Source organism: Meleagris gallopavo, chromosome 5, assembly GCF_000146605.3.
Source record: "Meleagris gallopavo isolate NT-WF06-2002-E0010 breed Aviagen turkey brand Nicholas breeding stock chromosome 5, Turkey_5.1, whole genome shotgun sequence".
NCBI lineage: Eukaryota > Metazoa > Chordata > Aves > Galliformes > Phasianidae > Meleagris > Meleagris gallopavo.
Genome location: NC_015015.2, coordinates 13,282,423 through 13,298,633, shown reverse-complemented (window position 1 = coordinate 13,298,633; position 16,211 = coordinate 13,282,423). Strand labels below are relative to the sequence as shown.

The 16,211-nt window shown below is 35.2% G+C and overlaps 1 protein-coding gene across 1 annotated transcript in view; it reads left to right on the top strand.

Annotated features, from left to right (window-relative positions):
- LOC104911046 (transcription factor SOX-6-like) overlaps window positions 1-10,724 on the top strand; it is a 26,600-nt gene extending 15,876 nt beyond the window's left edge. Inside the window, exons 2-4 of the mRNA XM_031553373.1 lie at window positions 4,450-4,652; window positions 8,585-8,765; window positions 10,447-10,724. Of these exons, the coding sequence (XP_031409233.1) occupies window positions 4,450-4,652; window positions 8,585-8,765; window positions 10,447-10,709 (647 nt within the window). The 3' untranslated portion in view covers window positions 10,710-10,724. The remainder of the gene's footprint in view (window positions 1-4,449; window positions 4,653-8,584; window positions 8,766-10,446) is intronic.
- Window positions 10,725-16,211: the final 5,487 nt, after the last annotated feature.

Below are 16,211 nucleotides of genomic sequence, written 5' to 3'. Positions count from 1 at the left end.
AAAAAAAAAAAGTCTAGCACCTTTGGAGAAATCTCGTACAAATACAGGAAAAGGACTGTCTTTTCATTAGGTCATAAATCTTTTAGTAATAGGAAATAAAAGGATTTCTAGAACCAATCCCCTTCTTCCTCCTTGGATCAAGCTACCTTCCACTGCATCGTTTCTCTTTAGGACATTATCTAAGTATTCAATTCATTTCAATTCTAAGTGTTGCAGTTCATTGTGCTAGGTAAGCCCTCATCACCTGCTCTTTGATTATCCATTACACTGATCATTTTATTCACTTTCTTTCTTATCTCTGTACTTCTCATGTTTGTTTATAGTTTCTTCAGAATTGTGCTGCAAAGAATGACATATGAGTTATCATTCTACTGCTGTGACCGAATTTTCCCTCACCAGTGCATTCATTTGAAATGTGTAGTCCTTGCCTTTTCATTCTTGTACATACAAGTGCAAGTGCTGTGCTCATTTCTTTCCTGGGCTTACCAACCTAAAGAAAGTGCTTCTCTCGTATGTGCAGTCAATCGCTTTCTCTTTATTGAAATATCTTCTTTTTCCACAAGGCCTGCCATTGACAAGCCACTGGTAAGAAGATTATGATTATCATAATTCTGTGTTAGGTGGAAAAACAGCCTGTCACGAAGTTAACAAGTTGTTGTCAGTGTAAATCTCCCTTAACTGTGTTGATTTAAGGCCCATTCTATTTTCCTCACCATGTGCTATACCTGTAACATTCAATTCTCAAAAATTTTTCACCTTTATTCATTCGTTTAGACACGGATGCCTCAGCCCATGAGGTAAGTACAAGTGTTTCTGTTTTAAAAATAACATTCAGCACAGAGAAAGCTCATTTGCTTTGTTCTCGTTGTCATTCAGCAGAGCAGGTGTGGGAGGAACATTACTGGCCTACGTGGAGGCAAAAAGTTGTACAGGAAAGGGACCTGAGATATTGGAAGAATTTTGATTATTGAAAGCTAGTTGAAAAAACTAGTTGATGAACTATTGAAAAATGTTGCAGAAACCTGGGAGAGGGATGTTTAGACCCAAGGCTTTTGTCTTCTGGCAAGACATGAGTGAACACTGATGATAAAGGCAATTATTCATGTGTATCATGAAAATATCTCACAAAAGTGTTGTGAAACTTAGATGATAAGAGAAATTTTAACATTTTGATAAGTCAAGATGCACTATTATTAGTTCATAGTTTTGTTTGACAAATTTTAGATTGTGGATGATTTTTTTTATAGAAATGGTGTAGTGGAAATAATTCATCAAATGCCATAGGCTATTTCTAAAGCAGGGAATATTTCCCCTCCTTCTCTACCCCACCCTTCTTCCTATTATTATATTCCTTACTTATTCTTCTTAAATTGTAGCTCTAAGCTATAAAAAGGGTTTGGCATGAATTTTGCTGTTCGCAAGGTACAAAAAAAATCAGTATGTACTTGTGCTATGCTCTTTGCATGCTGAGTACAACACTCTTACACTCAACTGTTCTTTTTCTTTTGGTAGATGGGCATCATTCACTGGAATGGTGTCACAGTGCCCTCCACTTTTCATAAATTCTCCTCAAATTTTTAGTTGGTTAGGATTAGAATAGAGTTTTGGTAACAAGAGCTTAAGTCAATAAGCTTTTAATTGCCCAAGCGTGACATTTCACTTGCCACTGCCTTAATAGAGACGTGCAGCATTTCAAAGTCCTACTCTTCTGTGTCAGATCATGATATGACAAAAAAATGTGGTTCTGTAAGGTGTAAAATTACATCCTTGCTCACGTTCCTTAAGCAAACTAATTTGCAAAATTGCTATCTGTGCAGCAGCACTCAGTAACCCCAAATCAGCCCTACTTATATTCGAATGCTGAGAACTGGATCATAAGAATCTAACTTAAGTGACCTTTAAAAAAGAAATTAAAAAAAAATCAGACTATATATGTTATTTTAAGGCTTCTTAAAACAATCATGAATACTTGATGGTTTTGAATATCTAATTAGTAATCAAGAGCCTTCTGAGTCAGTGGTTGTTATGAAGGTTATATAAAACTCTTCTCTTTATGTGCTAGTGATATAGTGAAAAGAATATATGCTTCATTTTTTGAGGTAGGTTAATTTTTTTAGACACTACTCAATAGCTGGGGGGTTTGAATTTCAATGGAAAAAATTCCATTGAAGATTTTTCTTTTCAGCATTAAAAGCCAACAATCAACATTCATTCACTGTTGGTCTTTTTTTGTTTTGTTTTGTTTTTTTTTTCCCTCCTTAATCTTGCAAATACAAGCTTTACAACCTCCCCATCTCAATGTGAGGTCCTAGATTTCATGTCACAACAGCGATATTTGCAAAAATATCCATTTTAGCCCTGCAACACTGAGGTTTTCCAGGTGGATACCTCCCCATACAAATTGGTATTTAACATAAGTTATACAAACTTTCGGTCCACATGCTGTTTTGCTAGCACTAGTGTGAATTCTTGCGAGTTTACACTCATCTATGGAATACTTTTGCTTTAAAGTCAAAGCAAAACAGAAAGATAAGTACTGTTACGTATTGTTACATTTCTTTTATATTGTAAAATGAATTTCTAGAAATGGTAGGCTAAACTCAATCCTGTGACTTTGGAGTAACTCAGTAATGTTACATAGCCCCTCAGTGTAGTGCTGCATGAAAACTGTATTTCAGGAAGGGAAAAATCCTGCATGGCAGTGAGGAGTGAGGAATAACACTGTGAGAAGCAGCTGTGGAAGCACCCAGGCCAGGATGGAAGGGAGGGCTACAGGGAGCGGGAACAGGCCATGAAGAGGAGCTAAGGAGAGGCATATGTGAAATGAGGTGTAGTTTTTCCAATGTTTCTCATCACCTGACTCCATTCTCACTGACATTGAATTAAATAATCTTTCCCTAAGTTGAGTCTGTTTTGCCAGTGTGGGTGACTGGTTAATGGCCTCCCTGTCTTTGTCTGTGGAGTAGACTTCTGATTCTGGGGAGGAGGGTGAGGGTGAGAGCAGCTGGCAGACTTGTGCAAGCAGTGCATCCAGGTTGGCAGACAGGGATTTACCTGCAAGTTATGCCACTCTTTTATAGGCCACTGCCAAAGTGGCACGTGCCCAGCAGAAGGGGTGGGGACAAAAGTAACTACTGTATACAATGCATTTCCATTTTTTTTAGAACTGGAGAATTATTTGGGGGAAAAAAAAATTACCTTACCCAAAATTTCCAAACATTGTTGGTTTCTAAATATTTATCTGCGATCCTTTTGTAGCCTACACACAATGTTGAAAAGAGCTGGCAGGAAACAAACAAACAAACAACAGCTTCCATTTGTCACCCAGAACTGTGTCTGTGCCCCTCCTTCACGCGGTTGTCTCGCCACTGAGTCACTGAGCTTACAGTATTGTGTAACTTTCATTTCTGTGGAGGCTTGTTACATTAGAAAAATGGTTCCAAAGAAAGCAACAATTATGACATAAGCACATCTGGCTCTTGCAAATTATTCTTTATTAAGCTTTCATTTAATTACATGTGCTGAAAGGTCTGCTTTTGATTACTGTAATTTTTTTATTTGTCCATCTGAATGATAGTAATGTTGGAAATTACATACAAACCACCTGGCTTTTTTCTCACTAGTAAGGCAAAGTTTATATAGATTTATGTGTGAAAGAGGGATTAGGATCTTCCCTGTTTATGTTAGTAGAATTATTGCTGATGCTGATTCAAGGTGAGGGTTTAAGATTGGTCACTGGGAAAAAAAATAAACCTACTTGTTTTTGATCAGTGAATGCTTTAGTTTGGTGAAATAATTTATTTTGATGCACAAGTATTTTATTATGTTTCAGTTAAACTTTTTGAAAAATTGGATGCATATTCCGTGAGGACATTTCTGTCTGTTTATCACTGCTTACAGGAATTTTTAAGGTCTGCATTCCCATTAGCATTTATAGAATTTAAAGATAACAATCACTGTATGCTGAGACACACCCTCTTGCCTGCTTTAGCTTCCTTTGATATCTGGAGAAGATGTAGCATTGCCTTTTGGTCGCAAAGACTTCCCATGTTGGCACCCAGCAGAGGTTCTGGAGTTGGCATTCTGTGGAAAGCCTGAAACATTGACTGTTTCTAATGGGGGTTGATCATAACCAGTCATAATATTGCCTTTTTTAAAAATTTTATTTATTTATATATATTTTTTGCATACTTGGGTATGGTATAGCACTTTGCTCTTTACCATCGCTAAGGGAGATAGTATTTACTGGAAGAGGGAAAAGAAATCAGATAAAAGTCAAATTTAAGAAGGTATCAGTGTGTGGGAGTTTGCTAGTTTTGTTTGTTTGTTTGTTTGTTTTTAACAATAATGAGAAGGGAAAAACTAAAAGAAAGTAGTGAAAAAAATCTCAATCTCTCATTCCTTTGAGAGAAGAAACAGCAGGGCAATAAAAATTGCATACATTTACAGCTTTCCTTCTAGAAATTTTGAAAGAATATATTGTATATCTTCTTGTCTTCCAGCAACTGTATGCAGCTCAGCTGGCAAGCATGCAAGTTTCTCCTGGAGCCAAAATGCCATCTACTCCACAGCCACCAAATACAGCAGGGGCACTCTCACCTACTGGGATGAAAAATGAGAAGAGAGGGACCAGCCCGGTAACTCAAGTTAAGGTATTTCTTAATAGGAAAAAAGTTGGTGTCTGGAAAGGGCAGAGAACCTAAATGATCTATTCAATTGTTTTGCAGCTGGAAGTGGAAGCACATGAAAGCCCTACAAAATTAAAATAAAATGTTCAAGTTCAGTAGTGCATTATCAGTACAGAGAAAAGAAGAGAAAGTATTCAGTTCATGCTTCCAGAAATATAGACATCCCTCTTCCTACCTATCAGCACAACTGATTCATCAGTAAAATGAGATATTCTCATGATTTCATTTTATAATCTAGTAATGTGCATTTCATGAATTGTTTCAGGTCAAGCATTTGAGCATCTTAAAATACAATGCTAGTTTACGTTGTTAAGAAAAGAGAGATTTTACAAATCTCTTACTGTACTTCTTCAACAATTTTGGAAAAAGCTTCACATAAAAAGAAAATTTAATTCAGGACTTCAGGTAAAATATTGTGTCACTGCAAATTGCTTTGACTTTTGTTGATTTCACCCAGTTGCTGACAACAAGGCTGCTCCTCATTGGTTTTGTGCCACTGCTGGATGCTTGTGACTGCCTATTCTCACTTGCTTGGAACCAGACAGCTACAACATGGCAATTGCCAGCAGTATAAAATGAAAATGATGCACCTCTTGAAATCTGTGGTGGAGCTAGTATCTTTGGGAGGAACAGGCTGGCTTTTATTGCTATGTAGTCCTATGGCTGGTCTGATTTTCATGAGACCAAACTTGAAAAAAGTGTACTTCAAATTGGAGAAAAACAATAATAGATTTTAAAAAAGCAACCTAACCGTAACCAACAAACAAAAACCACATTCAAATATTTTATCAGTTTGAGTGATAGTGCTATAAATGCAGAACTGTTAAAATAGATCTAAATAATGCATATATTGTCTTTGTGTAGAGATAGTATGCGTTTTATGCTAGCTGCTAAAGCCTTTTGGATACATAGTCCTTTAGCCTCGAATCAGCCTGGGAAGATTTTACTCGCTTGAAGTGACAGTTTATTTTTTTATTTTTTGACATGAGAGTAAAATATCATTCGTTTTTTCATTATCATCAATCATTCTGGTAAAGTGTGGATGAGTAGATATTTCTGCCTGGGCTGATAAATTTCCATGACACTTTTTTGCTAGCCTGAGAGTACTAATAAATAAAAACTATTCCATTATGGCCAGATCTAACATTTATTTAGCAAAGCATTCACTTTACTTAACTGTAGACGTGTATTAGTCTAATATTTTACCTCTTGTGATCCAATGCCAGGCTTGAGAGCAGTCAGTAAAATTTACCACATATGCAGAGTTTGTTATGGTCAATACAGAAGCCACCAAAAGCAAAGCCCAACTGTTTCAGTGAAGTTGCCGTAGTATAGTGACACCAGCACCAGTGATTTATGGTATTGAGAATATACTACTGACTACTTTAATGCAAAAAAGTAATTTTGTAAGTGAATGAGCCAAATGGATCTACACCAAACCAAACCCTTACTATATGAGTCAAGTTTTCCCTGGTTAAATTTAAGCACATATCTCCTTGAACCAAGGCCAGTATCATTCCAGCTTTGTGGCCAGCTGAGTCCTATTACACACTTGACCACATGCAAATTCTTGGGGGTTTCCCTACATAATTTAACTTGAATGGACTGAAATATACCTTAATAAAAAAAGAAGTATTTTTATTCCTATTTTATTAAGCACACTATTGCATCAAAAATATTAAAAATAAACTACTAATAATTAATATGGACAAATGCCAATAGCTAATGAAAAAAATTAGTTGTTAGTATAATATATATACTTGCATATATATATATATATATGTATATGAACTCTAATGAACTGATACCTGCATGTTGTCTTTGCAATTTTTTACCTACATAGCACATGACAGTTTTGATGGTCATGCATTGCTTAACAAATCCTCCATGTATTCTCTGTATTTAAACAGTTGTTTGTATATACTATATGCATTATTTATAGAACTAATGGGATTCTTTTACAGTAGTCAGATCTTACAAAAAAGAATGATGAGTTTTTCAAGTCAGTGACCAGAATGATTTCCATCCAGATTTTTGGTTGCCTCACAGAAAAGAGAATGCTGTCTATGAAGTACAAACAAATGGCTTCTGGCAGTGTTCAGATTTTTTTCTCTTGCTTTTTTCAATCAGCAGTAGGCAGAAAATTATTTGGAAATTGAACATGGTCACACAGATTTCTATGAGTACACGCTTGAAGGCCCTAGTACAGCAAACTTCATAGTCTGGAAGGGGCTCTGAACTTTCACAGAAATTTATTGAAGCCAGTCTGTGCAATGAAACAGCTTGCACATAACATGACCACAAAGCATGACACTGCACTGTCCCTTATACTTTTGTGTTTCTGCTTTCCCATGGACTCTGAACAGGTGTGGGCACTTGTGTGCACTGCAAGGTCAGGAAGAATAAAAATGTCATGTAGTTTTATAGAAATAGTTTAAAACTGGAGGTATGACAGCACTGTAAATCCCTTTTAGTTACGTTTCTTTTTTAATGCTTTGTATATGATCAGATGTACTTTCCTAAATCATCGCTTGACAGTAGGAAGAATGGAAAAGATGAGATAATGTAGTGTGTTATTGTATTCTGACACTTAGTTTTAAGCTTTGAAAATGATCAGTGTTATGTTGTAATATATGGATGATATTCTCTTATATCTATCACAATTCTACGGTGGGCATATTTTAAATGAGAGATCTATCTTTCTAAGCTCTTTAATTACAGAAAATCACTATCTCACAATTTTCCAAATGCTCTGTCTTGCTTAACGTATTAAGCAAAAGGAAGAAACCCAAAGAATAGGAATAAGGTTATGATGTATCTACTCCAGTTAAACAAATTAATAGTGTGAATGGGTCTTCTTCCAAAAGTAAAGATTTTTTTCTCAAATAGTCTTCTCTCTCATAGCACTGAATCAAGATGTATGCCAAAGACAGAATTTCTTCCACAGTGCCTATGAAAAGTATAAGAAAATATGAGTACTGATGCTAGATGTGCATATCCTTACAAAAAAAAAAATTTCTTTTCTTTATGCAAATGAGCATACACATAAAGTAAAGGTTGAATGCAGCAGAGATAACCACAGAATATGGAAATAATTACAGAAGTATAGAAAAATCAGGAAGCAGAATTGCTTTATTTGAAAAAAATCCTGATTTTACATAAATCTGTCAAAAATACGTGACATATTTGAATTAAAAAAAAAAAAAGAAAATAACCAAATGAAATTTTAGAAACAATATAAAATATCTTTGAAATGCATGAATTATACATTTTTTACCATAGTAAGTAAAGGAATTTGAATTCACTGGAATACTGTAATTATGAGGGAAGAGCGTAGATGATTTTACTAAACAAAACATGCACTCTAAATAAGATGCATTGAATTTATAAGATAGCAGCAGCATTAAATGTGGGCCAAAGAACTGTCGGGGGCTTCCAAATGATTCTTTCATGGAAGTACATTTGATTGCTTAGTTTCTAATACATATAAAAATAAGCTACATAACTTAATTTTATATTGCCAGGAACTTTTCAAACAGAACCAATGCAAACGCATTACTGAGCTGCTGGAAATTTTAAATAATTCTTTGTAAATGCCCTAGGTTAATTTAGATCTCTGAAAACACATTAGGAAATTAAGCTGTAATGTGAGCTAATTCAAATTTTAATTTGGCAAAAAGAACGATCCAGCCACATAGTTAATGTAAATAGAAGCATAACACAGAAATTAATGAGATTTCCTTTCATTGAATCTTAAAGGAGGCAGATAATTAGCTTCTTTTGTTATTATTGCAGGAGAATGTGATATTGTCTTCGAGGTGTAAAGTAATTCTTGCTTGCAAAATTATGTGTTCATTTGTCTTTCCCTAATAGTTACTTACATTAAACTCTTGTAGGATGAAGCAGCCCAGCCACTGAATCTTTCAGCCCGACCCAAGACAGCTGAACCAGTCAAATCCCCAACATCTCCAACACAGAACCTCTTCCCAGCTAGCAAAAGCAGTCCAGTGACAGTGACAAACAAGAGTGGTATCCCCAGCCCCCTTGGTGGATCTCTGGGAAGAGGATCCTCCTTAGGTAACTAATCTGTCCTCGGGAAAGAAGAAAACTGGCAAGTTTATGTGTGAAATGCCAGCTTGAATACACTCGCATCTGAATTAAATAGATACTTAGATCTACATTTCTGTTTGAAATGGAGAGAAAATATACAGGAAAGTTTTTCAAATAATTTTTGAATGCCAAGGATTTACAAGAGTAACCAGATGATGCAGCAGTGATATGCATCTACAGGAAATACAGCAAATAAATATTTAACACATACATACAAATATATACACAGAAGTAAATAAATATGCATATATGAAACACATATAAGAGAGATTTCTCTCAATATCTTCCCCACAAACACCAAATGAAGCATACATGCAAAGTTAATTCTATAATTTTGGCCTCTGGATTAAAGAAGCAAAAAATAACTTTTCATGCACATAGAGCCTGCTTAGATACTAGATACACAGAAATGATGTTTCATGTGGTTATTTCATTCCAGTGCTACAATGTACAATACTTAAAATGTAAGTTTTCAGTCACTTTGTTGAACCAGGGCCAAGGACCATTCATTGTCTCAGTGGGATACGATAAACCAGAAGTCAGGCAAGAAGGTAAATCCAGATGTGGTTTTCAGCTGTTTAGCTCACATGTACCATTAGTTTCACCCTGAATATGGAATTTTTGGACCCATATTGAAACTTCTTTAATTAAGAAGTAAAGCTTATTAAGTAATGAAACAAAATTGATCTGAAATCTGTGTATGAAGACTCCCACAAGCAGTCAAGAAACTGAATCAAGAGCTGCAAAATCTCAGTTATCAGTCCTAAAGTTCAGATAGTAAATTTTAACTGTGACTAAATACTGCAAACCACTTACTCACAATCTACAGCTCAAGTGTACTTGTAAAATATATAGAAACACTTGTGAAAAATGAACAGGTATGTTAAATAAATGCCTTAGATATATAAAATTGTGATTTGTTCAATTCTGAAAACACTTGGGAGCCTCATGATTTCTGAAAGATCAAGTTTCTGCAGCTAGCTAGCTGTCTATTCTACCTGTCAGTATAATTCCAGCTACTGCTACACTAGCTAATATTAGAAAGCAGCATACCAGTTTGAACTCAAATACCATTCTAGAGAGGTGGATGCAGAAGGTATGCCTAAAGTGTGAATGTTCTTAATATAAGCCATAAAAACATTTCCCTTTGCTTCCAAAGAACCCACTGAGACATTATCAAGAATTGTCATTGTACTGATATTAAGGTAATAATATGCTCTGTCTGCCAAAGTGATTGTAAATGCCCTTTCAGAACCTATGTCCGTCTGATGTAGAATTTCACGTCCAAATCAGATTTCTTTATCCTTCTTAGTTCATTTTCTTGTTATTGATACTTTAAAAGCTTCCCACTTAAGCTTCAGTAAATGTTGTGTTAAACATGTAAGTTTGAATGTTGAGTCCATGGCTATACTCAGACACCTCTATATCTGTCTGTGCCAAGACTTTAGAGGTTATATTTATAACAAAACAAAAGAAGAGAACAGACATATGAATCAATTCTATAGATTAATTTAGCCTTCAGACAAACAACCACTGCCAACCCTCCTCCTTTTGAACGGGTTGCAGTTTGAATAGGATGAGAACTGAATGATTACACTGGATTCTCATTTGGATGATTACCTAAATAAAGTGTATTCTCTGTTTATAGATATTCTTTCCAGTCTTAATTCACCTGCCCTGTTTGGGGACCAGGACACAGTAATGAAAGCCATTCAGGAGGCTCGGAAAATGAGAGAGCAGATCCAAAGGGAGCAGCAGCAGCAACAGCAGCCACATGGTGTTGATGGAAAATTGCCCTCCATGAATAACATGGGTCTAAACAACTGCAGGAATGAAAAGGTAATGTTTCCTACTGCCACACAGTGTCTCATTCATTCTTTTCCCTGTAAATATCTTCTTATTTTTGTATAAAATCTTTTTTTACAACTGTTTGCTATCTCCGATTGTTGCTTCACATTGCTATTCTACAAGTTTCTCTACATGTGCATGATAGCATTCAAAAAAACATTCCTATGCACAACATGTGATTAATGTGTAAGCATGCCTACAACAATGTGGAAAATGAACTGGTTGAAGCTACCATTTTTTGTGGTTGCTAGATTCAGAATGATTGGATTTATAGGTATAACAGAAAGGCCAGTTAGATACTACCATGGTGAAGGATTACGGTGCTATTGAATATACTTGAGTGTATTTGAATCTGTGACTCACATTCAACAACATTTTGATGGTACTTTCCAGATAGTAAAGCAAAGTGGGGTACAATAGTAAAATACAGAAGGTGGTGAGGGAGCATAGCCAGCATTCAGATTGAGAAGGGCAACATTCAGCATAGCAAATAGCAGTGTGAGATCATAGAACAAAGATAAGAGACAGTTTCTATCACACACACTTTAAGGACCATTTAGAGGACTTAAAAACTCGCTTGGAAAATTCTTTGCATCTGCGCTGTCCTTCTGTGTAGCCTTTCCAAGCTCTGCAAGATCTGCTCCAGGAGAAGGTCTCTGTGTGTGTAACAGAGAAGTAAACACTGATTCAGGTAATTGGCTGAACTGTAGAGCTGACTTTCTGGTGAACGCTGCTACTCTGTTTACTTCCCTAGAGGTGGCTTATGCTGCAAAAGAAAAAAGAAATAATAATTTATTCTTTTTCCAGCATACAGTTTTCACACCAATGGCACAAAATCAGTTATTACCACAAGACTTATTCTACATTTCAGTCAACTAGAAACAGTTAACTGATAACAACAGTAGTCATTATGGCATTGGGCAAATAGGAACTGTTACGATTTAACTTGGTGATGAACAAAAGGAAAACTGGCCCATTCACTTGCCTATATAAAGCAAATAGTGTTTCAGAGTATTTGCTGGAGCAAATAAATAAATAAATAAAAACTAAAAAAAAACAACAGGTAACTTTTCAATTCCTATAATTCATTACTGAAAATTCAGTTACATTTCTGTTTTATAGGGTGGGTTCAGTATATTTTGAGGAGTAAAGGAAGAGGCTATTATTCTTGAAAGAGTAAGGAATTTTTAGTCTAGGCTGAGTATAAGATACAGCAGAATAATAACTATATCTTAAACTGTGAGTTTGATGATTATATGATCTTTTCTCAACTCACAGGGGAATACTCAATGAGTAGGCAGATTGTAGGAAGGTGTGGAAAAGAAAGGAAAGGAAGTGTTATAAATAGAACTGTCAAAGATTGATGCATAACTTTTAATCTACATTTTCTGTTTTATGTTTTGCTTGATTCTTGATTCTTTACAGCCCTTAAAACAAGAGAAAGGTTTGGCATCTATTGAAAAGGTTTGTTAAACTAATGCTACACAGGCTTAAAAATACTTTTACAAGACAAATTCAAAGGCTCATTGAAAAACACATTTAATGCAGATTGGTAGCATGAAAAGCAGAGGAATTGATAACTGACCCAGCAGGCCATATTCAGACAAAACTCTCAATGTAGAATCAGTGTTTGTCCCTAACTGAGACATAGAGTACTAAAGTTATAAAATAAATGTCACACCTATAATTAGTATTAAGAGTGTATAAAATATGCTTATTTAAAATGTATTTTATGAGTTTCAGTTGCTTGACATTTAAAAATATCTAACACAGTACAAGGGTTATTGAAAGAATTCTTAACATTTGATATGACTTTGAAAAGTAAGTATAAAAATCGCATCCACTTACTTTTCAGTTACTCTCCCTGAATCTTTTCAGTACCGTGCTTACTTCTTATATTGTACAAAATAAGTTTTTATTTTGCCTTTCACTTTTTGAAGAAAAGGAAGTAAATGTTTCAGAGAATTAGGTGAAATGTCTGTTTTTTTACTAATTACTGACAATGCATATTCCTGATACACGAGTAGGAACAACACAGATACACATACAGGTCCCAGGCTGAGGTTATACATCAGGTAGTGAGAGGGGAAAAAAAAAAGTTTATTCCAAAGCAGAGTGATTTGGAAGTCTTTGAAAATATAAAACACAGTGCAGAAATGCTGTCTTCTATCTGAAGAGTTTTCATGGTAACACTTGCAACTATTTAATTCTGAGAGTAAAATGGCATCAAGGAAAGCTGTTGTTGAATCTCTCAGTGCCTTTACGTAGCCCTGCTAGTTTTGTTTAGCATAGCATGTACTATAGAGTGAATTGTCAAAGAAAGAAAAAGTTGTAGTGTGTACTATGATTTTAGTTTTGGTGTGCTAGTCTGTTATCCTTGTTCTGAAGATGCAAGAAAGACAAAACTTACAAAAGTATGGGTTATAAATTAATCTTTTAAAATTAGGATAGATCCCAACACTCTAACTTAAAGGAAAAAAGAAGAATTGAGTTAGAATCGTGTATTCTAAGGGAATATATTTATGCTTTGTAGCATGTATAAAATACATTAAGAACAGAAGCATCCTTTGAACCAACAGAATTGTGGAACACTTTTCCCATCCCTCCTCCCCCTCTTTTACCCTCTGCCCTTTCAATTTTTACATTATGATGCATTTCTTTTAGTCTAAAAATTACGAACAGGATGATCAAAATGAGGGGAGGGAATGACAGATCACTTCAATAAAAAAACATAATTTTGAAATAATTGTATGCAAAGAACATAGTGTATAGTTTCTGTCATAATCCCAGTGAAGCTTTGATAACATAGTTGCAAGTCTGGATTGGTTTCTTTTGAAGAATGGGGGCACTGTGTTTTCAGGACCAAATTTTCAGAAATTGGCTTCAGGTAATTAGACATGTATAAATGAGTAGTTAGAAGCTGGCACCAGAAAAAGATGACAAATTAATTGCCTGCAGATGGTTTAAAAAAGCTATTGAGTCTTGGTCAGTTACTGGTCTTCAAGTTCAGATAGCTGGTAATAGTTTGTTGTGCAAATGATTGCGCTTACAAAATGATGTACATAGCTTCAAAGCCTGGGCCTAGGCTTTTTTGAAAACGTATCATTTAAGTCTCAGAAAACTTGGTATTTGGTTAGAGACACAGAATTGAAAATTGTCTGTGTTCATATTCTGCCGTTCAAACAAAATCTCCTACAAAGCTTTAAAAGTGCTCACAGATATTCACTCATTAGAAAGCATAAAACAAAAATGTGCAGCTCTGACACAGTCAGACTTTACCATTTACTAAAGCATTAAGGTTAGGGTACACTTCAGAGATGATACTATTCTGAGGACATCTACAGTTACAGACTTATTTCAATTTATGTACACGAGGCAAAAAGTTGTCAGAGTAGAGCTGATTTTTTCTACCTTACTGATGCATATCAGGTTCAGGTTACTGAGCAAAGGAGAGAAGCAACTGTGACTGTGGCTTCACGGGGTAAAGAGAAATACTGGGAAACGGGGGGGAATGAAGAAAATCTAGAAAATAGGCTACAGCACTCTTTCCACCTGACGTGACAGAAGTAAAATTGTCAGAGAATTAGCTTTGTTCAGTGAATAGGACTTTCTTCCATATTTACCTTCAACAAAAATGAGTAAATTAAAATACTTAAACAGAATTTGCATTCTAGAGCTATTATCATCTTATTATTTTGGAGGAGTATGATTTCCTGGAAGATTCGATTTGATTTGATTTAATGCTTTAACTGAACCAGAAAATACTATGTAATCTGTAATATTACTGATGATGTATGTATTAAGCACGAAAACGCTGACAAAAACACTTCAAAAATCTTTATGGAAAAAAATATATACCGATACACTTCAGACTTCATTGGAGAAAACTATATTAAGTCAGGATAGAACATACACCCACTAAATATTCTCACATCTGGACGTGGTTCTGGGCAACCTGATTTCCAGAGTATGTCCTTTCCAAGCTAAAGCATTCTGTGATTCTGTTAAACCCACAGATATCTCCCCCTCCCTATTTTCTTACCCGTGAAGCAGATTCATTGAGATTTGAGAAAAAGTAGAATTTAGTATGATATTTTTATGTTCATATTCCATTCCTACCCTTTTGTAGATTTTCAGACAACTGTTTATTTGCAGTAGGAAACCGGAGTTAGTCCTCAAAATAAATGATGTGAGTCACTACCTACTTCCTGGGAATTATCATGCTTTAGTACCTCTTACAATGAGCCTTTTATTGCTTTCTTATTTCTAAATCAAAGTTTTAAAATTTGAATCCACATAATTTATCCTAAGATAGACCACAGTTTGTATATAAAATGTAAAAATTCTTAAAAATGTATATTATTTACCCACAGAGATGTTACAGTCTATTGATCAAATCCATGTTTCGGCATTTGGATTTGACTTGATAATCCATAACGGCCCCTTTGGAGGTGATACGCTCTGCTGTATTTAGGGACTGTTAAATATGTGGATTACTGACACAATAGAGTGTAACAACTCCTCTGGAGCTGCTACGCTTCATCACGTATATGAACCTACTGCACACGCGTGCAAAGTTTGCCTAATAGAAACACTTCAGGAAGTCTTTGTAGAAAAGCCACTCGTTGTATATGTATAATCTTCTTTTGCAGCCCTGAAATGATTCCATCACTGTGTTGTTTATTTTTCAAAATACAAGCAGTACTGTGTTATGTAGGTGACATTTTTTCTACCAGCCTTTTTCTCTCTGTACATTCAGAATTACAGACAGAGAGAGTAACTGTGGAGGCAGAACATTGAGACTGTGAATGAATTGGTCATAAGGGCCTTGTGGAGTTTTATAAATCTTTATGAATGAGTGGTTTAGCTTTGCAAAGGCTGATCTATTATTATTTGCTATGATAAAAGCTTTTTTTTCCCCCTTTGATTTCTTATTTGCAGGTACTAAATAAGAAGACAATGCTTGTATTTCATTGTGCTTGAGGACATAACAGAAGCTGTAAGCATTTCCAATTGGATCCTTGCTTCTGTTGGTTAAATCTTGATTCTATGTGTAATTAGAGGGCAAATGCCTCATAGTTAGGCCAAAAAAAAGAATGACAATGTCAATAGAAAATGACTAGCTTTGCAAAGTTGTTACTTTTTTATGATATTGTCTGAAGAGATGTTGTACCAAATACTGATCTCACCACAGCTTAAAGAAGGTCCCAACCCTTATAGCTTACACTTAGGTATAATTCAGTGTAAGTTTAAATACATATTTTTAAGTTCTATTATAAAAAATGTGAAACTGTATATAGAGAAAAAAGAATGCAACTGATTTATTTAACTCTGAGGGAGTGTATGCCATCTGTCTAATGAAGAATCTGATTTTGACAGAGACACTGCAACTGGGAAAGTTTTTCCTGAATACATCATTCTGTTCTGTCAACAAAGCTTTACCTGGGGAGTTTCTGAGATGCAGAAGGATGCACTGGACACATTGCCCTTCACAGTTCCATCATTTTACAACAGATAAATGACTTGTGTGAGCTAAATGCCCCAGAATAGGGAAAACTTTCAAAT